General features: G+C 29.9%; 1 protein-coding gene across 1 annotated transcript in view; it reads right to left on the reverse strand.

Annotated features, from left to right (window-relative positions):
- Nucleotides 1-27399, reverse strand: part of Dop2R (dopamine D2-like receptor) — a 69588-nt gene extending 42189 nt beyond the window's left edge. Inside the window, exons 1-2 of the mRNA XM_065509428.1 lie at nt 27216-27399; nt 23954-24144 (exon numbers count right to left, since the gene is read on the reverse strand). Coding sequence (XP_065365500.1) covers nt 23954-24144; nt 27216-27399 — 375 coding nt within the window. The remainder of the gene's footprint in view (nt 1-23953; nt 24145-27215) is intronic.
- Between the last annotated feature and the right edge of the window lie 301 nt (nt 27400-27700).

The following is a 27700-nucleotide window of genomic DNA, read 5'->3' on the forward strand; positions in this document are numbered from 1 at the left end:
AAGAAGTCTAAAATGTCAGGAAATTGAAGTTTTGCTAAATATGCACGTAGGATTTGGAATATGCTATCAAATCCTATAGGAAAATCGCAATTTGGATTCAGTCGCGATGCTCAGAAAGATGTTTTCATATGGTTTGTCGATTATGAGAAAACTTTCAATAAGGTCAAACATAACAACTGATGAAAATTCTAACCACTATTGGAATACATGAGAAATAACTATGCTACATTTGAAACCTATGTTGGAATCAGTCTGCACGAATTAATGATTGTTGAGAAGAAACTGACGAAATATCCATCTCAAGAGGAGTCAGACAGGGTTGCATACTATCCCCACTATTATTCAACATATATTCTGAAAAACAATAGGGATAAAAGTATATATGATATTTATGCTTATGATACCACACTACTAACTGGTAGTAAATCCGATCTACAGAAACTGATGGAAAGACTTGCACGTATAAGTGAGACGTATGGATTAAAAATCAATATGAAAAAGGCGAAATACATGGTTATTAGTAAGAAAAATTCCCATTTCAATGCAACGTTGAATATACAAGATATAGAAATCTAAATATTTGAGAGTCCTAATAAATGACTAGTGGGACCCATCAAAGGAAAATAAATGCCACATAGAGATGGCGAGAGATGACTTTTTTAAATACAACAAAGTATTGAACAGTCACGACATCAACATAGCAACAAAAATACGCTTCAGAAAATGATACATTTGGTCTGTTATATGGAGTAGAAGATTGGACAGTTAAAGACTCGGATGAAAGAAAAAAGGAGACCTTCGAATTGTGGATATACCGCCTAGTTATTAAAATACCATGGACTTTTTTTAAATTTGTTTCTTGTAAATGAGGAAGAATTAAAAGATATATATATGTGACCCTATTATTTTGTCCACAACTGTATACCCTCATTCACCATTGGCAATGGTGGCTGTGAATTGATATGTTTTTTGAGTGTAAGCAAACAATTTGTAAATTTAGGAGAGCACTAGTATGACTTTAATGTTTATTTAGATTTTTAAATTATTTTGTTGTTATTTTCTACCTTATTTTTCTCATTTTACTTTCACATCATACTCGTATTACGTATGAAAGCAAAAAAAAAAACATAAAAACGAGAATAATATTTAAATGAAAAACTTAAAAATAATAATAATAAAGTTTGTTAAAATTTGTAAACGTGAGAGCACATTTGACAGTATGTATGAGTTTTCCTCCATTAAAGTAGTAGGTACTTGTTCATTTTATACTAACACACAAAAAGTATTTATAATAAAAATACAGGCATAAATGCAAATTTACTCATGAGTGTATAATAGGGTGGAACTAATTTTTCAGTTTTTGGATTTTCGATGTATTTTTAAGAAATAAATTTAACACATTTGTGACAAAAAATTAATTTCCTCATACATCTAAGTATTTGAAACAAGAATAAATGTCAGACAATGTTTAACACAAAGCTCGTAACTTCAAATTTAATGTGTAACCTTTAATGTTATTGTCTCAATTGTGATTGTTCTTGTCAACAACTAATGCATTCATGAATTGTTTTTTAAACAAACTGAAGACTAATTCTAGTTGGGAGTACGGACTGATTTTGTTGGGCCATCCTAATGTATATCAGTTTACTTAAAAGGACGTTTTCTAAAAATCTGTTACTCAAACAAACATTCTCACTCATTTGCACACAGAGTCATTTATAATTTTGCGTAGTAACAGACTGGTTGGAACGTTGTTACACAAACACACATATATTTCTGAACATACATATTTATGGATGTACACATTTTTTTTTAATATTTACATATATACATCCTTTGTAATAATTTAAACATGTTGCTTTAAGTAACGGGAGATATATGAGTGGATGTGTATCTTTTATACACTAACAGAAAAATTAATTTTTTTTAATAATTAAGATTTTAAACTAAATTAAAATACCCGTTTCCAATATGATTTCTATATATTTATGACAAAGCAATAGTTTTCTTTAATTCATAAACCTTATCAACTCTTATTTTCTAAACGGAACTCTCATATATTCAGGTGGATGCAGTTCTCATCAATTTCCTTCAGTTTCAAAAACTCCACTCTCCATAAACTAACTTGTCCTTGAAGGACTAAATACTGAGAAAAACTAACTACATCTGCACATAAAATTACTATAATCGGTATTAGTATTACATCAAAATTTTTGCACATATCATATATCACAATTGTTAATTCTTATTTAAAGAATGGGGAAAATAGAAGGAGACTTATAAAACTTGCTAAAATTTACTATTGGAATAATTGGAAAAAATAAAAATTTTTGTAAAATATACGCCCTTTCCTATATTCCGATATTAAAAAATGTAATATTGGCCACCACATTCTGAAATTTTGTCTTTGCTATAAATACTTCCTATTGTGATTTCCTCTTTTTGTCAATCCTTTACATGTATGTGTAGCTTTTCATTTATTTTTTTTGTTAAAAATATAAAACTGTTAAATTCCATTATATTTTAAAATAATTCTACAAATTTTATTTAATTTAACACAGTGCACGGTGGTCAATTCCGCCCAAAAATCCATAACTTCATTATTTCTTCATAAAAATGTTTGAAATTTGGTATTTGTATTAAGAATAACATAACCGATCGATCGAATGTTCAAATACAGGGCAAAAAAGCATGGATGTTCTAAAAGTATCAAAAAAATTGCATGTATGTGGCTGAAATTTAGTCCAAAAATAAAGAATAAAATATGTAATCAAAAAAAAATTGGTCATTCAAATTTTGGATTACATATATAGGGTTTGGCCAAAAAATCATGGACGTTTTAAAAGTATTGAACAAATTAGGTTATTCATAGACGTAAGTTACTCTCAAACTTACGTCTAAAAAAATACCAAAAAAAATTTCAAAAAATGAAGGCACTGAAATCGTTCTGGTTATTGGAATGACAGATAATTGCAGCTGAAATTTATAGTACTTACTCTTGATACTTTACAGTATTAGATGTAATTTACACTTAACCTCTAAAAGTCCCTTTTAATTTGTTCTGGCCTTTAAAACTTTTATTTAATTTAGTTTCTATAGATTTAAAATTAGTTCCTAATCACTTCACTTTTATATAAAAATAACACGCAAAAACTCCGTAATAACTACGTGGAATCGTTAACTGCTAACTGTGTTATAAAAACATGTGTTAGTTTGCAAAAAAAAAAACTTTAAAGAAAAAAGCACAGGCTACTTCGATTCAAAAGTAAAAAAATCACATTTTTCTAATATTAAAATGACAAGAAAAAACCTTTGAATTACAGCACTATAAATAACCATATTTACTTTATCGCCAAAATAATAATGATACTGTATATTCTGAAGTGTTAAGAAAAATTTACCATCAACATTTTTTAAAAATTAAAAAAACAAAAAAAAAATCATTTTTGCCGGAATTTACCACCGTGCAGTGACACAAAATTTTGAAAAAAATTTGTACATTTTTGTTATTTGTATTGCGTATACTTGTTATGAGTGATTAATATTTTCATACGCTCTGTGGTCCTAAATTCATTCGTAATTATTTTGTAGCTTTTTTATATGGAGGGTCTATGCTACGAATTATATATACATATACCTTAGCCAAAATTTGGAACACAATATTAAAATTAAACATTTATCAAAAGTTAATTTAAACAAAATGGGTTTATATTAGAGTTTCTAAAAAAACAACAGATAAAATTCAAAACCGCTGTATCGGTTTAAAAAAATTTAAAACCGATCGATTTCGGTTATTTTCGGGTTTGGGATTGTTTCGAAAATATTATGATATTATAGACACATTAATCATTTGATAATATAAAAAAGCTATAAAATACATTATATTTGAATTCAAATATGTATAACAGTTTTAACGGCTGGTTTAAAGTTATATCATGTTTCTCAACCTTTCAATTTCTGCAAGCTTCTAATTGTGGTCAATGTTGTTTACCGGCCAATTAACAGCATTTAGCATAACTTTGGATATTATTAACATATCTGCGGAACATACAACATTGAATAAAAGCTTTGAGTTGATCATTCTAGAAATAGAATGCTATTAGAAGGAAGATGGCGCTGTATATAAATAGTGGCTACGATTGCAGTCAGTGTTTTAGTTTTTAGAAATAACATCAACTGTATTACCAGTATATACTTGTACATATAAGTTGTGTAATATGAGTGTGTGCATTAAATAAAAGTGACTATTTAAATTGTCGTGTAAATTTTTTACATGAATTGATAACACTTTATAGAAAGCTTTCCAAATATGAATTGCCTCGCATAAAAACTCTGCACTTCGTATTCATAATATCGCTTGTTTCAAAACGTAAAAATATGCCTTCAGAAAATTATATTTTCACAGTTAATTAAATGCTAAATTAGAAGAGTATTGTGTATCGGTGTTTTGAAAGTTTACATCTGAATTTCATTTGAGGGGGGTTAAAGTTTCTCAACCCGGAACATTCTTATTGTTAATCGACATAAGAAACCTTGTGATCCTTTCATTTTAGATATAAAATGTGTTCAGCAAATTTATGTAAAATGTCACGGAGAACATTTTTGTAGAATATGTTAACCCTCTAAATCCTTAAGGCATGGGTCTTTTTTGTCCTTCTTTTAAAAAAGAGCAAAAAACACCATTAAAACAGTGATTTAAGGGGTTAAAATGTTCCGCAAAGATATTATCCGTGAAATTTTACTATAAATCTCTGAATACACCAAAACGGAAAATTCAACCAGAAAGTCAGAAATAAGACACAACAAAAGAGAGCCTATGGTTTTAAAAATTTAGCATGAAAAAATAGTTCAAATTTAACTAAAAATCACTAATATCTCTATTATTTTAAATACGATGGCAAATTTGGATAGGAAGTATTCATTAATTACACTTTTTTAGCTCCAGGCAATTCCACTTCATTATCATGCAACTGAGTGCCTAGGTATGCTGCATGAGAGGGAATTGCTTTCATTCGCGTCACAGTGTGTGCAGTTTCTTCGCGCTGTATTGTCGGGCCATACTTTTTTGAACAGAACGGGCAAAGCGTTACGGTTATTGGAGACCGTAACTTGAGCATGCTAAAAGAAATTTCTCTGTGTGGTTACAACAAGATCAGCTCAGCTGTTCATGGCCAAATTACACAGAAAATTAACACCTTTTTGCTAAGATGCTGCACACGCATCAACGAGTAGAGCGGGCATTTAAATTCAATCATCTTTAAGGCTAATTAAACTATTTTTAATACAATCCAATGGGCTTTCAAATGAAAAAAGATTTAATAAATTTCATGCATTACAAGAAATTTTCTTAATGTAGCAAAATACTCCAGCTAAAATATATATGTAGATATGTATATAGTTTTTTAAATTTATTCCGTGATTTTTAGTTTATAGCTTTATATAGTTTCTAATTTTAATTTCACTGTGCACCATGTTAAATTTTCCATTTGAAAGCCTGTCAAACTGATTGATGAGTATCTTCTCTCAAATTGAAGGAAAAAATATCAAAAAGGGTAAGAACGAAATTATGCATTTAGTTTATACTTATTGTTCCATTTGTAGGAGAATTAAGAAAAAATTTAAAATAAGTACATTTGTAACTGTAATATTGTATGTTCCCCATACATATATGTTAGTAATGTCCACAGTTATGTTAACTGCTGTTAAACGGCCTGTAAACAAAATTCTTCACAATTAGAAGTCTTCAGAAATAGAAAGGTAAACATGATGCAACTTTTAACTAGGAGTTAAAACCGTTATATTTGAATTTCAATACAATTTCGTAACAATAATAATTGGTAAATTATTCTGAGGTCTTTAGTAGTTACAAGGTCTTCGGTTTTAAATTAAGTTCCTTAGTGTTCTGATCTTGCTTCTGCTTGTGTTAATCCAGGAAAATGAATATAGAATTTTATTTCTAATAATACTTTGAATGTAACCAGAATAAACGAGAAACTTTCTCCCTATAAACGTTCTGATAATGCTATTTTTTTAGTTTTCTAAATTATTTAGCTTAGAAACATAAAATTATACTGAATAGACCTAGAATGGCAAAAAATGAAGGCACTTCTAGTGCCTTTTTGTATTTACACCCTACACCACCATAGTGTGGAGAGTGGGTCAGTGCTGATGTTTGTAACATGCTAAAATATTGTCCGAACACCCACCTTAAATTATACCAAACTGCTCAGAATCTCTTTCAGAGTCGACTAAGGGATGTCCGTCCGTCCGTACATGTAAACCTTGTAATCAAAGTACAGGTCCCAATTTCAAAGATAATTCGACAAAATTTGGCACAAGCTTTCCTATTGTCCCAAGGACGGAGCCTATTGAATTTGGTTAGAATCGGTCCATTATTTCTAATAGCCCCTATACGATAAGCCTAACTCGGACCACCAAATTTTTTGATATTCGGTCCATAATTAGTCATAGCTCTAATATAAGGCCCCCTTTCGAAAATTACTTTAAACAGCATAAATCTCTTAAAAATTTTAGTATTCGAATAAAATTTAACACAAATAAGTTGTATATATACAAAAGTCATTACACCAAATTTTGTAACGATCTGTCCATAATTAGTCATAGCTCCCATATAAGACCCTCCTCCGAAAATCATTTTAACGAGTATAGATTTCTTAAAAATGTTGGTATTCAAATAAAATTCAACACAAATAAGTTTCATATTTATAGAAGACATGCCACCTAATTTTAAAAGAAAACTATTCTTCTCGGTGTAGGGTATCATATGGTCGGGCTTGACCGACTATACTTTCTTACTTGTTTTATTATGGAATCATGTAAATGTTTTAAATTAATGTATAAAAATAATTGTACTGCTTGCAAATTTTATAAATCGTGCTTGAATTGTTAAGTTACATTAAATTGCACTATTTTGTTTTATTTTTAAAATTCCTTTAAGTATCGGACTAAATGCTAGCTAAATATACGTAGATGCCTGCATATGGAAATAGTTTTGACATATGGAATTTGATCTAACGTTCGTTGTCGAATTATTTAGTTAGTTGTTCATACATGATTAATTTGGATGGATATGATTTTTAAAATATTTTTTCTACAAATTTCTATTATCGCCATTGTAAAGGTGAAGGACATTCCAGAAATTAAATAAAGTTTCTCAATGACACTCTATGCATTTGAGTTCTATAATGAAACTTTTTTTAATTTCTTTAAGTGTAATAGTGTGAGTTTTTCAAATATTGTACATAATCCTACTGTGTTTTAATGTGTTGAAAACTTTTGTTGCGTGCCATTTAATTATTCTAAATATTCCGGCGGATGTCAGGGCAACACATTTTCTATTGCCTGCCACTCATGTAACAGAAGTAGGTACATGTGGCAGTATTAGCTGGACGTTTATGTGAGTGTGGAAAGTATAACAAGCATTTTATGCAAATTAGTTATTAACGTTGGTTTTAGTTTAAACAATAATAAATATTGTATGTATTTAAAATATGGAAAAAATATACAAAGTAATAATAATAATAACACTATATATAAGGTAATAGTACTTGCTGTTATAATTGTAATTAAATATAATAAAAAACATTTAAGTGGAAACAATGTACGAGCAGCAGTTAAGTTAAACTTTAAACGACGAAACAGTTAAAATATTAAAATGATTTTTAAAAAACTCACAACCATTTAACCGTGTTCGTTCTTTATATTTTGAATACTAATTGTTGTTTAAGTGGCATCTTAATATTTAAATAAATGATTCATTTTATAAGTCTGCATGCATGAATGTATTTTGTTCGCTCACACGGACGGACATTTACGTACGTGAATATGCATGTTTTAGTTTTGACCTTTTCAAATATTCCATTTTCAATGCCAAATTAGTAGATACAATTTATGTGAAATGTGGTTGTTGTTACTCACTGTACAACGAAATACCTCATCACGTTTCGCATATGGATTGAAGGTAAAATGGCAGGTTATTTTTTTTTTTAATTTAAACAGTTTTATTTTGATTAAAATGTATTTTAATTAGATTTTTTTTTGTTAATAATCTATTGTGTAGTCATTTTCATGAGTGATTTTATAAATTTAATCTGTTTTATAAAGTGGCAGCAGTTAATTGACTTAAAGCGAAACATCGATGTGAAATTGAGTGCACTGATGATAATGATGATGCTGATGTTAAAGTGTATAGTGGCAAAATTTGGCAGCATCAATTAAGTTTCGTTGGCTTTATTTAATTGAACATTTTTAGCTGGAGTTTGTAATAAAATGAGAGTGTTGAATTAAGTAGTGTCTTAATTGTAAGGAGACATTACATTTTAAGTAAATTCACTGCTAAGGATTTCATATATTAGCATGCAAAATGTCTATTTGAAATAAATAGTGTAATTAGGTGAAACATTAGTTTAGTAGATGACTACAAATTGAATCCAGAGGAAGTTTTTACACTCTAATTTTATTAACTTTGATCAATAGTTGAATATTAAAATGCACAGTGATGTCAAGACAACTAAAATATTGTAATATATTTATATGTAGGTTTGCACTATAAATGTGTTTGTTAATATGTATCTAATTTGGAAATATATTTATAGTGTAAAACAGGTAAGAATGTTTAGTCGGTCAAGCCCAAACATATGATACACAACACTGAGGTTTTATAAACAGGTTTCATTTAAAATTCAATTTCGGTTAAGAACTTGAAAAATAAATCAAAATAGACTTCCCAAAAAGTAGCACTGTTTCAAAAGTCATTAAACAGTATAAGAATGACATGAACATTGAAAAAAAGAAGAAAAAAAGTCTAACAGATTTTGGTAAGGCAAAATAATTCGAACAACTCTATCGAAGATTACCGAACACTTCTATCAGAAAAGCAGCTCATAAAGTTAAATGCTCTGAAAGTTTTGTGCGCAGAGCCAAAACTAATGCTGGAAGGAAGTAGAATAAAGTTAAGAAAAGAACGAGCGAAAATATTGAAGTATAATTTTATAAAAAAATACACCTGTTGTGGGATGGATGATGAAATTTATGTACTGGTAGACTTTTCACAACATCCGGGTCAAGATTTTTATGTGGCTGATGGGCGACGTAATGTTTAAAAATACTACCAGACAAAAAACAATCAATATTCCCCAACAAGTTTCGTGTTTGGGAAACCACTTGCAGTTGTGGCAACAGAAGTCAATAATTTGTGTCAACATGCACGATAACAAAAGAAATATTTATTATGGAGTGTCTACAAAAATAGCTTTTTTTACCTTTCATAAAACAGCACAGAGTACCTTCGAATTTCTGGCCCGATTTCGCATGATGCCACTATGGAAAAAGGCCCATGGGTGGTATTGAAACAATAATGTAAATTTTGTACCACGGGAGGTAAATCCACCCAACTGCCCAGAACTTCGGAATGTAAAAAACTAATTAATGAACACTGGAAAGTGGGGTTCTGTAGTTGAAATAAAAAGTCGACCTTTTGACTTTTTTTGATTTTTAAAACTTCTTTTCGAATTTTTGACTTTTTAGTAAAATTTTTAGTAAAAATTTTTCGACTTTTCATTTCGATTATTTTCGATTTTCCAACTATTTTCGACTTTATTCAACTTTTTACCATTTCTTGTAAAAAATACATGTTTTCTACATTTAAAATGAAATATACTTATCAAGGCTATACCGAGTAATATACCAATATCTTAATGTTTAATAACACAGACCAACACGAAAAAATATAACCATATACGGACACCAGTACGTGATAAAACACAAAACAAAAAGACCCATGTCTTCCAGTTTTGCCCAAAGTCATGAACTTTTTTATGGGCCCAAAGATTTGGGGCCTCGGTGTCATTTTTGAAAAAAATCATTTTCTCAGTCTCATATATTGATTTACTCTCTGAGGCAAAGTTGTAGCCTTTATCATAAAGAACATATAGAATCAAAAATTCATCCTTAAGATCAAAATCATAAAAAACTTAAAAAAAATCAATTTTTTACCTTTTTTCCCCGGTTCAGGTCCATAGGTAGCAGACCGTTCAAAATTCAAGGAAACAATCAACTACAAAAATGTACCTAAGATCTCAGTAAACAACTTTCTGGAACATATAAACTTCCTAGGAATGATTCTTAACACCGTTTAGGTAGGTCAATATAAGTTAGTAAGAAAAACTAAAGGAATTAAGTATTTTGGGCCATAAACTATTAAATTATTATAAATTAAAGCATATTTTTAGGCAGCTTTAAACAAATTTATTTCGAATTTGATCTTCAAGATGAAAATTTTTGATTTTATATTTTTGTTTTTTATGACAAGGGCAACAACTTTGCCTCAGAGCCCATAAAAAAGTTCATGACTTTGGGCAAAACTGGGAGACACGGTACTTTTTTTCTTGGTCTTTTATCACGTACTGGTGTCCGTATATGGTTATATTTACATGACTTAGAAAATTACACACAGTCGATTTTAACAAATTTCAAAAAGCCTTGCAATGGACCAAACAACGTATGTAGAAAATTTGGTTGAAATATCTTTAAAACTGCTATCAGTACATTGAGTACAATGGACAATCTGTCAGTCAGCCAGCCAGACAGACATCGTTAAAACTACTCAGAAACTGATTCTGAATTGATCGTTTGGGCGTTACAGATAAACGCATAATACTAAATTATTTTGTCCAGATTGATTTTAATTTAGAACCACATTTAAACAGAAAAATCAATACACACAAATATGTATATAAAAGTTGTAAGTATTAAAATCATCCAATTTTTAAACTATGTGCATGCAGACTCAATTTTCTAAACTGGTTTTCAGTAATCTTTATCTATATAATTCCTTTTATGATTGCACCCACTGTGTCAGTTATGTGAAATAGAATACAAAGTTTATATTATTGAAATTTATTACAAAACATTGTTGCGTCTACATATCAATGTAGACGCAAAATAAATAATCATTTGTCTGGCATTGAATTAACTTTTCGTATAACGTTGTACATGAAATGAAATTGACGTTACTTAAAGTCATAAAATGAGATCATTTTCATCACGCACATTTTTAACACTAATCACTGCTACACAAAAATGTCATAGAGAAAATTAACAAAAACAACAAATATTAATGCTCAATATCTATCTAGATTTATTTCTATATACAGCAAGAATTCTACATACAGAGAAAAGACACATAAACATGACAATATAGTAAACTATCTATTTAATAATAATAATAACAATAACATGTTCATGGTCTTAAAGCTGGTGATAATAATTGTCAAACTCATATTTCTAGTATGTATTCTAACGATATTTAATTTGATTTTTCTGTATTTTCCATTATTCGTATCAGTTACCCCAAAGAAAATTTATATCTTTCATAAAAATTTATGAAAATGTCAAAAGTTATACATACACATTGTGTAAATATATGTATTTATGTCTAAAGACTGTTGTTAATTTATACATAGACATGATGTAGATACATACATATTTATTTATACATGTGCAACAGCAAGCATGTTGCATGTCCTGCTGCTAGCTTTTATTCTATATAAATGTACAATCTATAAAGTCAGTTTACTTTATCCAGCAATTTCGAGTTAGATTATGTTGTTAAAGTTCATTTGTATTAAATAACTTTATTTGTTGCTAAAACTTTATTCATAAAAAATTTAAAACAATTTTATAAAAATATAAAAACAACACAAACTTTCTTTCTCAATAACTCTGTGTAAGTATGCAAAAAAAAAAAAAAAACAAATGCAATAATGAAAAAAATTCAATGAAAATTTAAATTAAATCATTGAAAGTTTATGTTTTATTTTAGTCTTTGGTGTTGAAACCGAATAAACAAAACGAACATATTTTTATTTAAAATATTCATCCTCACTTTAACGTTGAATTTAAAAAAAAAAATAAAAGTATAAGAATCATATAAAACTGAATGTATGAGTAAGTATGAGAGTGTATTAGTTTGACGTAAACTACTGTTAGTGCTATCATCTGTCACATATCAAACTGAAAGGATCCCCAACACAACTACTCATTCATATGCACACACTCTCACTAACACATGCCATCAAACATCAAATAACCAAACTAAAGGCATTATTTTATGTGACAAGTGTACACAAAATGCCAAAAAGTTATTTTCACCCCTGCAGAAGTGCAAAAAAACAACGAAATATACAGCACACAAGTACATAAGTTACTATCTGTTGTACATTAGGGCGATACATAGATATCGAAAGTACGCATTTAAATTTTATAAGAAATTTTAGTTTAGCAAAAACTGCTTCACGATTTGACACAATATCAGCAATTGTTTGAGGTCAATTAGGTTAAAAATTATATAATAAACCGATCTATCCACTGGTGTACCTCAGAGAGGCAATCCAAGGCCGCTCCAGTCTCACATCAATGAATTGGAGAAATGGCTTCTCAAATTGAAAAAAAGTTTATGCCACTAAATGTGTTCACGTCACACAGTTTTTTAATATCATATAATGATTGGTCAAAAATAGAAAGAGTTGTCATACAGACATGAAATTTGGCACACTTACTTGAACTGATAAAAGAAATCCAAAATACTAAAAAAATTAAAAAAATAAATAAAAATTTATGAAATTTTCTACAATAAATTTCTGCAACATTTTTAACGTTTTGACCAAATTTGGATGAATTCGGAGCAAGAACACTACAGGATCAAAAATGTCCTTTTTCAAAAAAATGTAAATGAAAAACTTTTAACATTCCCAATATTGTTTCCGAATGGGAGGAAGGCCACACAGTGTTTTGAGCTTAACTAAAAATGGTTAAAACTTATGTAGGAATTTAGTTATTTTTTTTAAACAGAAAGGAAAACTGTTTATTAGTTTTGAAGTTATATCGGCTCAAATTTATAGTTTGTATGCAACATAGTGAATTTAAGGAATAGCATGGAATTTCTACATTTGGTTATGATAGTAAAATTTAATATTTTTTTCTAACGGTCGCTAAAAAAATTATTGAAAATGCATGTCTAATATATAATTAAATTTGAAACGCTGCACAGTGGACGTAGTAATTTTACGCCTACCACCCATACAAATGTTAAAATCAAAATTTGAATATTTATACCATACACCACCAGAGTGGGGAGATTATGTTTGCTGATGTTTGTAACGTGCAAAAATATTGTCGCAACACCGACCATAGGGTATAACAATCTGCTCAATATCACTTTCTGACTCTATTAAGCGATTTCCGTCCGTCCGTCAATGTAAACCTTGCAATCAAACTACAGGTCGTAATTTCAAAGATAGTTCGACAAAATTTGGTTCAAGCTTTTCAATTGCCCCAAAGACGAAGCTTATTGAATTTGGTTAGAATCGGTCCATTTTTTCTCTTAGCCCCCATACGATTGCCTTATCTGAAAATAGTTAAGCTCTCATAAATATCTTAGTTATATAGATATCCAAACCAAATTCAGCACAAATAAGTTTTATATAAGCCGAACTCACACCATAAAATTTTTTTACGATCGGCCCATAATTAGTCATAGCTCTCCGAAAATCCTCCCTTTAAAGATTTTATTTTTATTCCGTTATCATTTTTGACGAGGTGGTCCACTTACCCTTAAAATCGGAAATGCCCTGGGATACCTTTCCTGTGTTCTTTAATTATTTTATTTACAAGAGGGTAATACCTTTCTTCGCGCCGAATGATTTGTTTCCCGTGGTACAAAATTTATAGTGGGATGATGTGAAATTGGGCCAGAAATATGATGGCACTCTGTGCTGTTTTATGAATGGCAAAAGCCTTTTTTGTAGACACTCCGTATTATGTATAATTTCTGTGTTTATCATGCCTTATGTCACAAATGATTGGCTGCTTTTCGCACAAATGCAAATAGCTTTCCACACACGAAGCTTCTTGGCAATTTTGTTTGGTTTTTGTCCGGTATTATTCCCCGTCCATTAACCACATAAAAATCGTGACCCGGAATTTGTGAAATGTCTTCTAGTATATAAGTTTCATAATCCATCACACATCAGGTGTATTTTTTATTAAAATTTTACCTCAATTTTTCGCTTGTTATTTTGCTTCTAAGTTCTTTACCTCATTGCGATCTGAAACTTTATGAATTTTATACGACTTGTCTTTGACTCTGCGCCCAAAAGAATCAGAGCATTTGCGAGGTGCTTTTCCGATATAAGTGTTCGGTGCTCTTCGAAAGAGTTGTTCGACTTCTTTTGCCTTACCAATATCTGTTAGACATTTTTTTCATCCTGATCCAGGTTTTCTTTCAATGTTATATTATTTAATACCTTCTGAAACAGTATGACGGTGAACCAAAACTGTCGATGTGTATACTTTAAGGTAGGTTTTGGACAATAAATTTTGGAAGTTCCAAACATCAGCACAAACGCATACCCCACTATATTGGTGTAGGGTAAAATTTGTTTTAGAAGCAGTCATTTGGGATTATAACATTTATTCCTAAACCAATTTTGGTGATTTTCAATACGAAACTATTTAGAAGAATAAGTAGCCTATACAAGGGAATATTTGCCACATTCAAAAGATATTTATAATGACCCATAAAGTACCAGGAAACAAAATATTCTCCTTCTACCAGTAGATAGTTTCAACCAGTAAAATAGTTTTTTATAACCCATTTATATTCTCAATTCACACTTTCAACCTTCATGCTGTAATTTATCACAAGCTTGAGAAATTAAATGCAAATTGATGATTTGGAATATATTTGTTTCCATTTTAAATCTGATTCAAATCTAGCTGTACAACATTATTTGGTGATATTTTTATATGATTTTGGGATTTCCGAATCCAAAAATTGTATTTACAAAGCTTTGTATTTCGTAGATATCGAGTTGCACTAGGCTCTAGGATTAGGTTAGATTCCATGGGCAGGCACTCATCAAGCAGCTCACTTGGATCCATTCAAAACTGTTCCCATTATGATACCCTCAAGTTTGTTAGAGCCGAGCAATGGCAGGATATGTGGGACATAGTGTCCTCCTCCAAATACAACAGTCGATAAATCACAGACCCATTCTTGCAATTAATGCAAACAGGCCTTGTTTCCTCACTACGGAATTCTATAAGTAGATTCGTCTTGCCGGCGTCGTAAACGGGTCAGGTCGATCTCGCTGTAATACAGGTGGATTCATTAGTCCACCTGGTCTGTGCAGTATTATATAGTTTCTGCTGTACAACCTTCTTACATTTTGCAAGGGAAATACCAGAAAAGGGAGCAATCGCCTCTTCAGCTATCATCGTTCCCCTTCTGGCCAATTCGTCTGCTCTACAATTACCCTGAGTTCAATCATGTCCAGGTACTATATAAGCGCTTTGCCATAACTGCACAAATAAGATTTACCCTAACATTACATATGTTCATATTTTATATGAACAGTACTGACGAAAATTGCAAAATTTTACAATCGAATATAATTTTTTTGTAACGATTCTTGAATTAAGCGATTCCTATATAATATAACATAATATCATGAAAATGTCCGCCGCGGCTTTGCTGCGACAGTGATGTTTCTTTCCATGACCGATGGTATGGGTTATTTTATCTTTGAGAGCCGCTGTGGTTTGTGGCTTATTCGTATAGACCTGCTATTTATGGATCGATTTTGCAAAATTCTGCTGAATGTTCCATTTTAAAATCGCTTAAGTTATATATTCCCTGCAATTCTAATAAGCAGAGGAAGTGAAAATATTTAATATTTCCAGAGCATATTTTGGCCATATTAACAATAATTCATATTTGTGTGGTAATCTTGCCTGTTATAAAGGACACTTATCTTTCACATAACTGAGTTGTATAAATTTCTTTAATATCCAACAAATCATAAATACTTAATGGAATTATTCACACAATGTTTAAGTAATCACATTGAAATCCTAAATATCTGTCCACCCATATGATTTTGTTTTTATTTTTTTCATTTGTCTTTATCAGCCCTTACGTAGATACATTTGTACACATTTGAGTTGTGCTGTCACATTGTAATCTTAATTATTAATGTGAAATGAAATAATTTATTTATTTATTTTGCACATCACTGTAAATACCTATGTACATATGGTAACTTTTTTCCTGTCAGATTTTCACTTTCTTTGGACGTGTTTTTTTCCACATTTGAAAGGTCTCTTGTTTTTTTTACCAAAAGAAAAAAAAGTTGAAAAAAAATATTCAATCAATCAACTTGAGTTGACAGAATACATTTGCATAAATCATCTGCGCACGAAATATTTTCTTGTTAAATGCTGATGTTTGCATGTGTGAATTTTTATACAATTTGCCACTAAATATATGTACATTCATACAAACAATCCCATCCTTATGTACATATGTATGTATGTGGTGTTGCTGTTTTCATTGTTGGCAGATACAGCAACAATAGTAACAACGAAAAGATTGACAACATTTAGCATACAACTGGTGTTGCCATGTATTGCGAAAAAAGAGTATAAATCGGATTTAAAAAAGTCAGAGTGTCATATTCGGCTGTGCCGAATGTTGTAGACCCACCATCCATGGGGATTTGAATCAGTTATGATCCGAAATGTAAAGAATTTGATAGAGTGATTAATTTGTAATTAATAGAGTGATAATATTTGTCAATAAATAGTTTTTTTGTTAGGCCAAGTACGCTACATTGTGAATACCGCTAATGTTGTTTTATTATTTAAAAAAAAGCTTTTTGTTTTGAATTTTTTTATACATTTTGTTGTTTTAATTTTTTGAAATATATTTTTTTTATTTACATTCTTTTATTTGAATGTATATGTTGGAAAAAGTTTCGAAAAGCTTTTTTAAAATATTTCTTAGTTGCGGACCACTCTGTGAAACATTTGCCGAAAAACATTTCTAAATTCTCTTTTGAAACTGCATTCGTGTTCACACAGTAAAGTTCCTGCTCTTCAGTTTTTGACATTTCTATACGAATAAAATGGATGACATACTTGACAAAAACTTCATGTACTTGAAACAGAGTACCCTTTTCCATTCCTCTTTCATCAACAAACTCAAATGTTTTGCAGCAAATGTTTCACAATATGGATGGGGACTTATTGTACGAAAAAAACAAAAGTTATATTTTAAAATAAAGTCGAATTTAACAAAAATTAACTTTAAAATTTCATGCATGGTTAGGGTGATTAAGTTTTAACATTTTTGTTTTCAAAAACCCGAATTTAAAATTAGAAATACTAAACTGGCAACTCTACAACCAACAGAACTTGTGAGCAATACTTTCTATACAATACATATGTATGTAAATTCCATTGAAAATTTGAAGTCACTTTTGGATTCATTAAAGATTTATAAAAATCAATTTGAATGTTCATGTGTGTTAGCATGTAATGATGAAGTACATATAAATTATTGTGAATGTGGTAAATGGATGAATACAAATTTTATGTATAAATATTATATATTTTAGATTTTCCCAAAAGATAATTTCTATTGTCAACGTTAAAAAACAAGTGAAAATTTGATAAAGTCTTCCTTAAAAATAAGTTTGTAATATATAAATATTTCACCAAATTAAACCAAAATTAAACAAATTTTATCCTAGAATCGGACAAATATCTCCAGTGACTTGATGGAGATGACAAGGTGTCATAAACTATTTAAACATTTAGTAAGAATAAATCAGAGATCGAAAATAACTCGTCCATGTACCAAAAAACCCAAATTGTGATTTATACCTTTGTGATAAAAATAAATCACTGAAAATAACATTTATAAAATGATTTTTATTTAAATGGTTTGGTATGACCTTTATTCGTTTTTGTTGTTTTTAATGGTTTGGTGTGAGATAAACAATTCATTTGTTCTTGTTCTTATTAACTGTTACTTTTTCTTTTATTTACATACAATAACATATTATTAGTAATTTTTAACAAATTATGGAAATAATATAATAAGTATGAAGTAATGAAGTCTGAGTAACAGAAATGAAATTTTTTTTTAAATTGTTATTAATCTTTTGATAAATTTTATATATTTAAGCATTGATTTGCATCAAATGAATTTTTGCGATTTATTTTTCATGTTCTCAAATAAAAGTCACATGCTGACCTTTACGAAAAAAATAAATTATAAATCACTCATTCAGATTATTTGTGTTTGTTTCTTTTCTGTTTCTCTCAACCCCAAACCTTAAAAAGTTCTCGAATAAATCACTCTCTCAGTGATATATCACAAAAAATTATTTTTAAATTGCTGCGAATGAGAATTTACCATTGAAATGAAAATGAACCCGTTATTTTCGGTCTCTGGAATAAACAGTTGTAAATACTAATTGATAAATTCCTTCGGCTCTTGTACTATCAAAATCTGTTTGATACCGGACCCGATATTTGGGACCGGACCCGATATTTGGGGGATTCAAACGATCTGCTATTAAGTCATATTATCATAACGTCCTAATATATTATGATGTTTAAACAAATTTTTGTTGTGTTTCAAACAAAAAATGTGTTATTTTATGACAAAGTAATAAACATAGGGTCAATTCACAAGGTCTCCTATCATGTCATATTGTCATAATATCCTAATATTTCACGACATGATATGATAGGAGAACTTGTAATTGACCAATAGTTCAAAAAGTCTTATTATTTTAGAACTTTTTTGTTTGAAACAATATATTAGGACTTTATGACAATATGACCTAATAGCAGACCGTTTGAATCCCCATATTATTGTTTTTGGTAATACTACATTTTTATAGCATCACAATTGGGGTATTCACACGGTCTACTATTTGGTCATATTGTCATAATGTTCTAATATATTATAATAGTTGTTGTTGTGTTTTTAACAAAAAGAAAGTATTATTTTATGACAAAACAATAAACATAGTTCAGATAGACTTATTAGTTAAGAACTTTTTTGTTTGAAACACAACAAAAATTTTATTAAACTATCATAATATACTATTAGGACATTATGACAATATGGCCAAATAGACCGTGCGAATACCCCAAATGTTTTTTTTATTAAATAGTACTGTGATACAATTACTTAAATCAAATCATACGTATATGGCTTGATTAACTAAACTACAAATTAAAAAGGGGCGTATGAATTTGAGAAACTAAATATGAATTTGTTACAGCAACTTACTTAAAAAAATGGGGAAGTGGCATGAGTAAATGACAGGGACGATTTGGCTGATGATGTAAATGTAAAAGCAAAGGAGTACAAAATTATGCAAAAGTTAAACGGAACGCATATTTAAGCAAATATTTATTTGTTTTTAGTTTCATTTTTTTTTGTGTTGATTTAGAGACCTTCGATATGACAAACTAATAACAATAACAACAACTTTTTAACTTGATGTCAAAAATACTCATACATAAACAAACTTATTTTTGCATAGGCAAATATTCATTCCCACATCCATAGCCACAAGGCTATAGATCAATGTAAATACCTTCGTACACTATGCTAATTGTTAAATTTGCATATTTTTGCCTAAACCTGTCTGCTGGTTTAACTTTTATTTCATGCATCAACATCTACTTTAAATTACTGCTTGAAGGTAAAAGTTTTTGTTCTGTGGAAATAAATCAAATATTATTTTGTTTGTAAATAAATGTGTGTGTATTCATTGATGTACATTAAGCAACAGAGATTAGACTGACGCAAAATTTCAAGGCTTTAATAGTTCATTATTGGCTACAACAGAAATCAATGTATCCCTAGTGTCATTTAACAATTATGTGAACTAAGTATGTAATGCTGAGATAAGTCAATTTGATACTTTATACACTGCAGATTCAGCATGAAGTCAGTCGTCACTTTAGTGTCTCTAAATAATCTATGGTGTAGACACTTTGAAGTCTAGTGGAGAGTAAATTGTCACTAAGTGTCCTTTTATAATGCGGATTATACTATTTTTAATTTTTGTAGAGTCAGTTCACTTCCGCCTAGGATATTCAGATGTTCAATTAACTAGTCGCATAACTAACTATAAAGCAAACGCGAATCCAGAGGGGTTGAAATGTTTCTGCATGTAGCGGAATCTGTAGGGTCTGTTGTGTTTTGTGTATTAACAAACCCGTTAAGCCTCTTCACTGAAAACAATTTTCCAATAAAACAGTCGACTACAATTTGCGCGAATGGATGACTGATTTTCAAAATAAATTTGAATAATTTGGTAGCATTTTTCAAGCGTCAATCTACTCATGATTATTTGCCAGAGTATAATGATCATAAATGTTAAAAATTAAGCGCAGTATCAAAGTATGACAGTTAAACCTTTCGTAAGTTTAGACGGGCTTAAAAAAATACTCTTTATAACTATAGATGACCATATGATGGATAAAATAGTTTTTTTTTATTTTAATGATGTTAGTTTTACATTTCAAAAAGAAGAGTCTTTGGAAAATAGGTTGGAAAATTGTTATGTTGCTGTCGTTTAAAAAAAGTGATAGAGAAAAACTACAAGTATTTCCGTACACTATAAAATCCAGCATTATTTTTGCTACATTAAACCCCTGTATATATTTTTGTTCACTTTTGTGTCACTGTGTAAATACAGCAATTATGAGCAACAGTCGGTATATGGAAACGAAGCACTGTGTTAGCATTACCAACACACTGTGGAACATATTTTGAGAAGGCTGCCAAATATCTATTTTTTATGGTAACCGATTTTATAGTAATGTTGCTCAATTGAAAGTAAATACAAGTGAACCTCGGGTACCAAAAAAAAATACAAATCTATTTCAAATATATCAAAGCAACCAGGATGATCCAAATGGGAATTTCTCCGTATTTTACTAAAATTAAAAAATTCTTAGTGAATTTTAATTTTTAAATTACTACAAGTTTTTGGTTTTAAAAGATTTTAAAGGAAAATAAACTTATAATTTAGTAGTGCTTAAAAAATTAAATCTTTGTGTTTGAAAAGGTTCAAATGGCCCGAAAGTCTCCTACATAATAGAGTATAACTCCTTACTCATAACACGTTTGTAGTCCGAACCGCCAAGTTCCAGCCGTAGCAACTATGGAAATAGTTCCATTACAAGTTAATTTTCTGAAGCAGTCTAATAAAATATTTTAATAATTGTGTATTCACTTAAAAAGGAATATTTCAATATAATAATTGCCCACACAATTATTTAAAGAATGCAACTCCAAACTTGTGTCATCAATTTTTCCTTGAATTTATTTATGTTTTATGTGTTTGAAATACTTTTACAGTATTTTTATTAAACTTTAAGATTTGTTCTAAAATTGTATAGTATATTTAGCAAGTAAATAAAATATAGTAGGTTAAGGTCGACCATGTAAAATGTGCATAAATATTTGTCTTTTAAACTTTCAATACTTTTTTCTTAAGTTATTTTCGGAAGTGGGCAGATCGCCATGACATCTTTCTATATGAAACTTATTTATCTAAAATTTTTTGGATGCCAACATTTCGGAAGTGGAAATCCATCCGCACATATAAAATTTCTTGACATTTTGATAAGAACTGAATTTTTGGTGATTTGTTTAAAATTTCGAAGGCTCGAGGCGAGCATCTTTGGGGCTGCCTACTAGTCCCCATTTCAACTACGAACCAATGTAAATACAAATCAACTTAAAAACACCTCAGCCCTGAGGGGTGTCCGTTTAATAAACTCTCGCTTAAATAACTTTATCTACCTATATGAGGCAATTAAACGTGAAGAGTTAAATGCATTACCAGGATAACTACCAAAAATTTATAATTTGGTTAGGTAATTAATTGTTTTATATTCTATGTATATGTATATAAAAGTGAATTTTCAACATGAAAATGTATATATGATTGCCTCAAATTTTCTTTAATTTCAATAGTGCAGAAATTATGACATTTATTTATACTACCTAATTTATATTTCTAAAACAAATGAACAAATATTTCTGTTTGTAATTTATTTGCAAGAAGGCAGTTCCGGTACAGTACATGAACTAGTTGTCTGATCGTTATATTAACCTAACCGTATCTATGTTCTAATAACCATTTATAAAATGGTCGACAGTCATGCTCGAATGCACAGTGGGGCAGAATGAAAATTTTTTTTAAATAAATCTTTGCATTTCTCAACTGCTGCTCCGATCGAAATAAAATTTGAAGTGGGCGCAGCCAAGGAGTATTCGAGCTATTAAAACGGGCCATACAAATGTCCCATTGGCGGCGCTATCTGGGCTGAAAGTAAGGTACCTTCGTCATGAAAAATAATCCGATTTAAAAGATTTTTTTTCTTAAAAAATTAATATATGAGAAAAAAATTAGTTTGAAGAATAAAAAAAAAGGAGGTCTAACATCGTTGCAATAAACATTGAAATATCTATCAGTAGATATCAATATTGTCTATATTAATGACTTAGTAATCCAAATATTGAAAAATAGGGCAAAAATCGAGGTTGTCCCGGTTTTTTCCTTTTATCTCAGCCATTTGTGGGCCGATTTAGTCGATTTGAAATAGCAACCGAGCCGTAAGAATTCCCGATATTTTGATGTATGAATCATGCAAGTTATTCGGGGGCTACGGAAAGTTGATTTCAACATACAGACGGACAGACGGACATGGCTATATCGACTTCGCTATCTATAACGACCCAGAATGTATATACTTTGTGGGGTCGCAAATAAAAGTTGTAGACATTACAAATGGAATGACAAACTTATATGTATGTACCATTGCCACTCATGGCGAAGGGTATAAAAATTAGTTTGGAATAAATGTGGATGAAATTGTTCCTAATATTTCCAATCCTATTAAAATGTTGATACAAATTTTAGTTTTAGAAACTTAATAAATATGTAATAAAATCTTTATTTATTAACAAAAATTTAAATTTTCCATTCCATTTCCAACAAAGTGATAAAAACATATCAAAAGGTCAAACGGAATCCCGCAATTAAGTCACCCTTTTCCTCCAAAAAACAGCAAAATTCTACTATTTTTGAATTTTCAAATTGAAAATCGTTTATAAAAATCTTTGAAATCAGATGGGAAACAAAAAAATGGCATGAGTTTAAATATTTTACATGTCCATGTTCATAAAAAAAATGCAAAAATTTACTATATTTTGAATTTTTAAATTAAAAATTGTTTATTTTTGGATCCATAATCGATATTGCTCTGAAATCTTTTGTATATTATTAATAATTTAGTTGTCTAAATAACAAAAAATACAAAGCGCCGCCCCAGGAGAATTTGAATGATCCATTTTAATAATTTAAACTCGAATACTCCTTGGCTACGCTCACGTGAAATTTTATCCCGATAGGAGCAGCCGTTTAGAAATGCCAGATTTATTTCGAAAAAATTTTGATTCTGCCCCACTGTGCAATGTTTTGTAGGAGATACCTTCGATTCCAACATTATTTTGTTAAATTGTGGACAAATTTATATTCGCCTTTTTCTGCATTTTTTAAAGAAATAAATTCATATCTTCTCTTTGTCATTTATTCGTATGAGTGTGCAATGCATTTACGAACTAATTTCATAAATGTTACTAAGCAAATAAATAACATCAACAATATTTTATAAAAATATTGTAAATAAATTAGTAAAAAAGTTTAACTTACAACTACTATATACCTTGTTTAAACATAACAACTAAAACTAGTGCCTTCAGACTGACCCTGGGTCAATTTTGCTTGCTTTCTTGTAATTGGTTACCTACTTATTTCGATATAAATCTCATCTCATTTCATTTGCTTCTTCATTTGCTTTTACATGCAACAAAGGAAAATTGTATCAATTTTATTTTACAAACAACCTACACTGTGGAAATACTTACTGAGATAAAAATATTGTAGTACTTACTACATTCATACACTACTTAAATACATACAACTTACGTAGTTAAATATGTAGCAGGAAAGAACTTTGCAGTCCTTGTGGTACGTTTCCATTTACTTACCAGAGCATAAACAGCAAACGGCATCACAACTACTGCCACTAGAAGATCCGCAATTGCCAGTGAAACGATGAAATAATTTGTAACCGTTTGTAAGGAACGTTCTCGAAACACAGATAGTATCACTAATATATTGCCAAATAATGTGAAAATTGGAAATACAATTAATATGAGTGCCCAATAATTTCGGGTAACTGCAAGAAATAAAATGGAAAGAAAGAAACAAGAGGAAAATAAAATAAAACAGATTCATTCAAGATGCAATGTTATAAGAAATAAATAAATAAATTATTATTAGTTCTTTTTATCATTACACTAACAACATCAACTTGTGTATACTTATACAATATATTGAGTGTAAAGATTATCATTTCATTCTTTTTCATTCATGTAATTTTCTTAATGGCATTTGAGGGATGGAATTGTTTGTCTTGGTTTTCTTTTCCGGGTTTTCCTTTGTTTCTTTTCTTTCTTGTAAGTGGGTAAGTTGTGGTCATAAACATTTAGTTTATGAGTTTCACTCATTAAAAACACAAAATATTAATACCTAACCCATTAATTGTTTTATTTTGTGTTTAAATCGAAACTGCTTAACAATTAATTCCTTTCTTTTTAAGTTAAGGCCTTTTGGATTTTTTATAATTGTTTAATGATCCTTTAAGTCCTTCCAACTTTTAAATATGTCTTATGAACAAGTGTTAGTTATTAGCTAACAATTAAATTAAGGAAGATTTCTCAATGAATAAATAAGTACAATAGTACATTTATCTTCTTCGGTCAAGCCCGACCATATAATACCCTACACTAAGTAAATGAGCAAAAAAATTTTTCTCTTAAAATTTTAATAATTTATTTCCGTGAATAATTTTTTGAAAGGGGCCTATTATGGACCGATCGCCATTAAATTAAGTAGTTTATCTATTTATGTCTATATGAAATTTATTTCTGTTGAATTTTATGTGTATACCAACATTTTTAAGAGATTTATGCTCATTTAAGTGATATTTAGAAGCGGGCCTTATATGGGAGCTATGACTCCCATATAAAGTCCAATTTCGGAAGGACATTTGTATGGGGGCTATGTGAAATAATGGACCAATTTCAGCCAATTTCAAGAAAAATTGATCAAAATATCTTCAAAATTGCGACCTTTACTTTGCGCACAAGGTTTTCATGGACAGCCAGACGGTCGGACGGACCGATAGACATCATTTAATCGACTCAGGTTGGTTTAAGACTAACATTTTTGGGCGTAACAAACATCTGCACAAACTCATTATACCATCCTCACTATGGTGGTGTAGGATATAAATATGAATGTATGTCTGTTTATTTGTTTGTTTGTCTGTGACTCAAGGGAGTCTAAACCACTGCACCGATCCTCTTGAAGTTTTTACTGTATGTTCCTCTATATATGGAAGATTACTGTTTATTTTGAAAATTAAAGTGGGAGTGGCACCCCCCATACAAAATAAATAATTATTATGGAATATAATTATAAATTAATGGGCGTGGCAGCACACATACATAGTAAATTGTTATTATCGAATATCTGCAAAACTAAAATTGTGACATTCTCTGTATCAGTCTCTTTTATCACTGCATGAAGTTTAACCAAAAATAGCAGGGAGCAGAAGAGGATGTGAGTCTATAATTGCGAGATTCTTCAAACTTTGCCTGAAACATTTTTTTATATTGGTAGGATCGCCTTGAAATTTAAACGATTCTAGATAAAATTTACTTGTAATACATGTGGGGGTCGGGTGGATTTTCCATGGACCATCATGGAGTAATATCAGCTATTTCTTCAATATTTCAAATATAAAAATAAAAATTAAAAAAAAAAATTTGACATTTTTTTCCGAAATCAAAAACGTTTTTGACATTTTTTCATAATGGTCCGTTTTTTTCTTAAAAGAAAGCTTAGATATTTTCCTTGAAGGCCTCTTTGATTGCTTAGTGGGATGCGAAACATAAAATTTTTTACTCCTTTTGCAAAATCAAAAACTTTGTTGACTTATTTTTAAAAATGAACCATTTTTAAAATTTTTTTTTTTGCTCAAAAGAAAATCTAGTGCATTCCTTTAAGAGATTTCTGGTCGCTTAGGATAACCAGTTAACCGAAAAACCGGTTGTTCTTCCAAAATCTCGATTTTTTGCGAAGCGGTTAATTTAAAATGTTGATTTTCGGTTAACCGGTTTATCTGGTTTATATAACTCGGTTAACCGGTTTTTAAAATTTGGGACTAAAATTAATAAATCTCATGTTTTGGTTCATTTTTTACACATTATATCAAACATTTGGTCTGATTTGAAACCTCAACTGCTGATTTACAATATAAGCCTCTTTAGATAAAACTTTTTGAGAATTACATTGTTTCTAAATAGTAGAGGATGATGAGTTTATTTAAAAACTTTTTCAGAATAATTTACACATAAAACAATTTTTGCAACAAGATCGGTCGAGAACTCTTTGAGTTGCAGGGTTTAAAAATTTTACATTTTGGACAAACAGGTAATTTTTCTCATCTTTTTTTCTTAAAAGACAGCTTAGATATTTTCCTTGAAGACTTCTTTGGTGGCTTAGTTGGATTTTGTAACTCAAGACAGACATCTGTTTAATTTTTTTTGCAAAATCAAAAATTTTTTCAATTTTTTTTTGCTTAAAATAAAGCTTAGATCCGTTCGAGATTTTTGGTCGCTTAGTAGGATGCGAGAGTGGATCTATCAAAACAAATATTTTGTAACTCAAGACATACAATTTTTGATTTTTTTTTTTTTCAAAATATATCTTTTTTTCCAAAATGGGCCCTTTTTGTAAATTTTTTTTTTACTCAAAAGAAAGCTTAGGTCTAATCTTTTAAGAGCTTTTTAGTCTCTTAGTTGATATATATCTTATGTTGATATATATCAACATAAATGTAACTTAAGATATACAAGTGTGAAATATGGGTCTCCCTTGTGTGCAATTAAACACACTTTTATAAAGGATTTCATACATTTTAAAAAAACATTATGGAAAACATAGCAGAAATTCAGACCTAATTAAAAGACTTTACAAATTGACACTTTTCAAAGGGCATCGACGTCACAATGAATCATAAAGAGAAGAGTGTGAGAGAGAAGTTTTAATAGATTTTAATAATAATCATGTAAATGATTAGAAATTCCCTCATAACCATCAAAATAGTATTACAAGTTCGGTCTGTAATTATATTGTACATGTCTGCATTTATTTGAAAAATAGACTTCTTTTAGTACTCACCCTCAATTGGACCATCGTAACACATGGATGACGTTAAATTTGTTGTTAAATTGCCATAGTTTGTGCAATTCGTTCGATAATCGAAATTAGTTAAATTTAAGCTATTTGTTGCTGTTGTGCCCGAAACCATATTACTACCATTGTAATTGTAAAAATATTCTCCAAAGTCTTCTAAAAGTAACATAAAACTACTGCCACCATCATCGTCGTCGCTGCCATCGGCTCCACTCCTGAGCATTATGTTGCCATTGGTAAAGTGATGAAATGTTTCATTTTGATTGATGTCCCCCAGTGATTGGTTAATTAAATCATCATTGTCAATAGCGTCTGCTCCAACGCCACCGCCATTGAAACCCACAATGCCATAGTCATCCTCACCCGCTAGTAAAGTTTCCGCACTATCGATCAAAGCAATATCGACATCATTGCCATAACTACTAACGGCCGATGCTGAAACCTGTGATGCTGTGTCGATGACCGAGGAT

This window comes from Calliphora vicina, chromosome 4 (assembly GCF_958450345.1).
Source record: "Calliphora vicina chromosome 4, idCalVici1.1, whole genome shotgun sequence".
Taxonomy (NCBI): Eukaryota; Metazoa; Arthropoda; class Insecta; order Diptera; family Calliphoridae; genus Calliphora; species Calliphora vicina.